The sequence below is a fragment of the Nicotiana sylvestris genome, chromosome 3 (genome assembly GCF_000393655.2).
Source record: "Nicotiana sylvestris chromosome 3, ASM39365v2, whole genome shotgun sequence".
Lineage (NCBI taxonomy): Eukaryota > Viridiplantae > Streptophyta > Magnoliopsida > Solanales > Solanaceae > Nicotiana > Nicotiana sylvestris.
The window spans coordinates 192,293,473-192,299,686 of NC_091059.1; the positions used below are offsets into that span (position 1 = coordinate 192,293,473).

At 32.4% G+C, this 6,214-nt stretch overlaps 2 protein-coding genes across 2 annotated transcripts; one reads left to right on the forward strand and one right to left on the reverse strand.

The window, feature by feature from the left end:
* Positions 1-663: 663 nt before the first annotated feature.
* LOC138888520 (putative FBD-associated F-box protein At1g61330) lies at positions 664-2,742 on the forward strand. The gene is made up of 3 exons (XM_070170394.1): positions 664-1,848; positions 2,199-2,369; positions 2,566-2,742. The coding sequence occupies exons 1-3, from the start codon at positions 664-666 to the stop codon at positions 2,740-2,742; spliced, it is 1,533 nt and encodes a 510-aa protein (XP_070026495.1).
* Positions 2,743-3,481: 739 nt separating this feature from the next.
* LOC104216805 (uncharacterized) lies at positions 3,482-4,811 on the reverse strand. Its single transcript, XM_009766938.2, has 4 exons — positions 4,681-4,811; positions 4,159-4,257; positions 3,902-4,069; positions 3,482-3,822 (listed from the first exon to the last, which is right to left on the reverse strand). The coding sequence occupies exons 1-4, from the start codon at positions 4,786-4,788 to the stop codon at positions 3,688-3,690; spliced, it is 510 nt and encodes a 169-aa protein (XP_009765240.1). The 5' UTR covers positions 4,789-4,811; the 3' UTR covers positions 3,482-3,687.
* Positions 4,812-6,214: the final 1,403 nt, after the last annotated feature.

The following is a 6,214-nucleotide window of genomic DNA, read 5'->3' on the forward strand; positions in this document are numbered from 1 at the left end:
GAGCTTAAAACAATTCAAAGCCGAATCCCATTTTCTACGGCCGACTTTAAAAAGTTTTGACACCAAAGAAGCTAATTTTCCTTTTAGTTATGGCTTAAGTGAATAATTGATCATATAACTTTTCTCTTTGTATGCCAAAGTTAGAGGCTATAAGTGACAAAGCAATATAAATTATAAACCTAAAAGTAATTAAAATATTTGAATAATAAGTTGGCAAGAAGTATTCCAACCAGATTAATATTTGTATTCCAACGTCAAATCCACATATTTTGAAATGTTTAAAGAAACAAATTTCTCAAAAAAAAAAAAGAAAAAAAAAGAAGCTTTTCTTTAAAAATATTTACAGCTCATGGTACCACTTTTTAAAATTTGAAAATTTGCTTCATCTCCGGAAAAGGTAAGGAGTTCTTTTCGAGTCAGCTTTTATATATGGAAAAGTTATATGACTTGTACAGTTTTTTTTTAACTTTGGTAAATAATTAATTTCATGTCTAGAAAACGGAAGTTATAATTTCCATAGTTGTGACCAACTCGAACTAGGAATGGGAGGTTGTAGTTTTGATATAAACCCTTGTGGTTCAGATCATACTGTAAAGCCGGCCCCTTATACAAGCCTGCAATTTCCAAGAACAAAAATTTGAGGTTCAAGTTGTGCTTAAAATTATGGCGGAAATAATAAGTGATGGAGAGGACAGAATATCAGAATTGCCAGTACACATAATTCATGACATCTTACGTCGGATTAATGTTGGTATATACGGAGCAAAAGAAGAAGCTCGAACTTGCGTCTTGTCTAAGACATGGAATTCAATTTGGAGAACGCGACCTAATGTGATCATTCAGTCCATCCACCGCAGTTTCTACAAGAATTTGGAGAATTTCGTTAAATTCGTCGATGATTCCTTACGGACCTATGCCGAGCAAAAATTAAGCATCGAAACACTATGTCTCATGCATCTTGATTGTCCTCAAGAATTGGCTTCTCATGTGGATCGCTGGTTCAACTTGGCACTTAAACTTCATGTCAGATATCTATGTATTGACGCATCTATGTTTGGTTCAACGTACTACAGCATACCTGATTCTGTTTATGCAGTGAATAATACGCTGACGGTATTATCTCTAGCGAATTGCAACATTGAAATAGATAATAGCACCAACAAATTGCAACGATTAATTAGTACATGCCCGTTGATTCGGGATCTAAGGTTAACTGATTGCAAGGGTTTCCAGAATTTCCATGTTACGGCGGGCCTAATAAATTTGGAGAGATTGGAGCTAATTTGGTGTAGAGAACTCATAAAGGTGAAAATAGGCGCTCCAAATCTTAAGAACTTTGTATTTGTTGGTGTGCCATTGCACAAGTACCCCAAGACACGTGAGCCAGAACCGATGCCTTGCACAATTGATATTTTAGATGGTAAGTCTTTAAAATCTCTCTCTTTGGAAGCTACCACAATGACGGACCAAGAGTTTGAATATCAATTATCTAAATTCTCAGCCCTTAAATTTTTGAAACTCAAAGGATGCTATGTAATGAAAAATATGAAAATTGTAAGTGAAAAACTGGAGATATTCGACTTGTCCGATCATAGGGGGAATCTGGAGCAAGTCAACATGGTGGCTCCAAATCTGATTGAGTTCAATTTTTCAAGTGGCAAAACATGCATGCCATTCTCAACTATGGATCCTTCTAGCCTAGAACGAGCCAATATCAATTTTTATGCCAAGTCATGTGATTCTTACGATTTTGGAGATGTGGACACAAGTTTGTATAATAATCTTCTAAACTTCATTCAAAAGTTCAACTATTCTAAGGGCCTAATATTAGTAATTCGTTGCGAGGAGGTAACTTTTTCTTCCTTTATTTTTATTGAACATATTCTCCCTTAATTTGTCCTATTTTAGTTGTCGTTTTTGCTCAAAACACGTCCATTAAAAAATATTAAGCACAAGATATAACTACTAGTGTACTGTATTACACCCTCATTTATTTCTTAGTGGACAGTTCTTCTATTGAAAAAATAGTAATATTGATTTCTTTTGACCTCTCTAATATAAGGGGTTAATTAATTTTTTTGTTGATTTCTCAAAAAGCCACAATTATTTTGGGATACTTTATTTAAGCTAATTAAAATGATACTTTGTTGTTTTGCGACGGAGGGAGTACTATTGGGCTTTTGGGCTTTAATATGCAGGAATTTCTTATTTATGAAGATTCAAGAGAAATTATGATTCCACCGGCGCAAAAACTAGAGCTACTCGTCAAGAATCCTTCAATGCGTCTTCCGTCATTCGTAAATGATATAATGTCATCTCGGCCCAAGATTGCATCTGTAGTGCATGGTATTGACTGCAAAATACCCCAGGTATAAATATAGTACTATGTTATATCTCAAAACGCCAATTTTTAAGTGATTCATTTTTTTATTCTCATGTCATAGTCGCTAAGGCGCACATATAAACATGTACAAACCAAAAATGCTACGTTGGACAAAAGATGTTAAAGCAAATAATTTTGAATCACATTTTCCACTATTCTTACCTATGATTTTGGAATAACAGGTCTTCCATGAGTCAGCAACGACATACACAAAGAAGCAGTACGGAAGGCTAAAAGAAGTCACTAATCACAAAGGCGTAGTAGCTGATGAGAATGGAGAAACATCTACTTTCTGCACTTGGCTGAAATCCACGTCTCTAATTGAGCGGATTACTACTTTTAGTTTTAAATGGGTGTAAACTCCTTTCCTCTAGATCTCTAATCTATCTTTTACATAATAATTGTTGCATTTTGAGTTGTACTATATGGAATTCTCAAATGAATCCATTGCCCCAATATCTGACCAAATATAGTAGTATATGAGTTTCTACGTGTGCATAGATAGATCTTAGTCCTTTTTGCTCAATATTTATAGCACCTACTGGATCATTCTGTACCGAGATAACAAGTGTTTTAACTTAATCCTGAGTAATACACGTTTCAGTTGGTGCATTTCGTTACAAAAATAGGAAGAAATAATCCAAATATATACTCCTATGTTATCAAGCATTGTTGTCGTCAAATCAAAGCAAAATCATAAACTTGCTAGCTCAAGTCTCTATATTTAATTTGCAGGGCAAGTCTACAAGAACACAACACCTTAGTAGGTGTTTGGACAATATTGGTTAAAGTTGAAAAAAAATTGTATTTGAAAGTTGAAATTGAGTTTGCACATGAATTTGAAAAAAAATGTTAATATATTTAGTGACTAAAAACTATTGTTATATTAGTTGAAATACTTTTTAAATAATAATATCAGCTTCTACTTTTCTATCTCATGTTATTGAAATATTTTCAGGTTTGGATTAACCTAACAATATGCAACTTGGTTAACAACTATTTTTCACATACAGTATAAGATTAATATAAAAATAAATATTGATATTTAATCATAATTAGTAAAAACTATTTATGCAATAGAATACTAAATCATAGTACTAATAATAGAAAAGGTCAACCTAATTTGATTAATTAGAGTGATAAGTTCAACCATTCAAAACAACAAAAGAGAATATATCACCCCATTTATGTGTTGTTCCACTTCAACACATTACCAGCAAGTCTACTAAAACAGCAATAATACTACTATTACAATTATAAAAACAACTAAAATAGTGCTCATTAAAAACTAAAATTACGAAAATCTACTTATCCTTCATCTGCACGAACCTTCCTTCAATCTTTGTCACAGAAGGAATACAGCTACCAAAGTCTTCAGCAGATCCCACAAAATTTCCACTGACAAAGTTAGCCTCAACAAACCGAGGTGGTTTTTCATCCTATGCAAAGGTCACAATTGTTAGAACAAAAATTAGTTGTAGAAAAAACTAAATTAAATTATAGGAGTAAATTAATTACAGTTTCAATCATCCAGCCTCCATTGAAGTTATATTCTTCGGGAACAAGTCCATGACACTCGAACACCATTAGAGGTGCCCAAACCTTCCTTTCAGCGTGTAAAGCTGTAAAAGCAGTGCCAGAACCGGGAATCAACCTCACAAACCCTTCCCGGGAACAAAACTTGCACTGCATTTACATATGTGCAAAGAAAAAAATTATGTTTGTGGCAAACAACTTAAAAATGATAAATAACGTAACTTATTTCTGTTTTCTACCTTCAACTTGAGGTTAAAAATCTTTCCCTTATACTTCACCATCTCTTTCAGATAAGCACACTGCTCCCCAGTCATGTCTCCACAATTCTCACATCTCATCTAAACGTAGATTAGCAAACAAGAGAAAAAAAATGGTAAGACATCTGTTGAATTCTTACCAAGTATAAGAAAAAGGAAGAGATTAAAACAGAAAATAAACCATTAAATATCCGTAGGAAGACAAATAAACAGAGAAAAGAAAAAATGGTAAGACAAGTATTTTCATGTATAAGAAAAATAAATAGATAGAAGAAGAAGTTAAAGCAGAGAAGGAACCACTACTGAATATTCTTAGGAAGAAAAATAGACAGAAGAAAACAAAAATGGTTTCCTCTGCAGAATCCTAGCTATAAGAAAAAGAAATAGCCAGAGGAAGAAGATAAAGAATAGAATAAACCACTAAATATTTTTAGGAAAAAAAATGGTAAGACAAGTATTTTTCTGTGAATAAGAACGGAAAAATAAATAGAGGATAGAGCTTACCTTGAAGAAGTAACCCATGTCGTCATTGTTGACTCCTCCGTTTGGAGCCAAAGATTTGATGTTCTTCATATCTGCAAAAATTTCAAGCTCGAACTTTGTGGATTTCATCTTGCAGATGTTGAAATGAGAGTATTGTTGTGACTATAGGGTCTTATATATAATATATAGGGTATAAAGTGTGTGGGTTGTTTGGGGTTAAAGGGCATTTTTGACTAATGCCTCTGCCAGGGGACTGCGCACAGCCTAGACTAGCAACTGCATTTATTAACAGCAGTGGGCCCCATTATATCTTTTACAACGTTTTACACCCAAATCAAAATCAGGTATTTGCTGGCTCACATCTCTCCTCCTCAATAGTGATATAATAATACTCCATAGATAATGACATTTTAAATTGTGTGACCAATCAAATGAAAATGTTTGTAATATTATTTATTACGTAGGTAACACTTAGTGGCACGAAAAACAAGAATCCGGAACCTAAATAATGTAACGGATATTAAGAATTGAGGAGTAACGGATATTAAGGACTTCCTCTGTTTTATTTCATAGGATGAGATTGGAGATATAATCAAAGTAAGTAGTAATATATTACTTTAAGAATCTTTGTAAAAGAAAATGATCAACGAAGTTGGTTCTTATTTCTATTAGGTGATTTTTTTTGTTGGACAGAGTTACTTGGTATTTGTACTGGCAGGAGGTAGCATGTATCTTATAAAATTTGTCGAGATGTGCGCAAATTGGTCTGGAATCTATAATTATTTTTAAAAAAAATTGTTCTGACTCTTTAAATAACATATATAAGTAGGTATCTTATGAAATTAATCAAGGTGCAAGTTGGTCCGAATATCATTATTATAAGAAATTTTTAAAAGAAAATCGTTCTGACTCTTCAAATAATAATAGTGAATAAACATGTAACAAAACATTCAGTTATGATGTAAATTCACACACAAAGTTATATATGACATTGATGTTCAACAAGCAAAAAAACAGGATTAGTTTTATTCTAAACTTACCTTAAATTGAAATTTTTAATATCTTTGTCATGAATCTACTGGCCCATAATGAAGTTGTGATAGAAGACAAATAAAGACTCCCAACTCATTGCGTTCTACAACATGTTTACCTAAAATTCTTTTCTGTTAAGTAATAAAAGTGTTTATAGCTAATCGTATTTATCATGGAAAAAGTATCTTTTAGCTAGGATAACATAATGCAATTGTCTTTATACACTGTAGTTTTTTAACCGATTAGTAGCAATTTTACACATAGATAAACATCCCACATTTTTCTGCCTTGTTAAGAGAGATAATGAAGGGCGTTTGAAACTGTAATCTGTTGTGAAATAAGAAACTGTAATTAATTTGTGTTGTGTACTTATAGTTTTTACTTAAAACTTGAGCTGATTTTAAGTGTAAATATAATTTTTACATATAAAAGGATAGTCACATGCTTGAAAACGATTTAAAAAAAAAAAAAGATTAACTTAAATATAAGAGACAAAGACTATTAGAAAATTTGAACTGTGTTT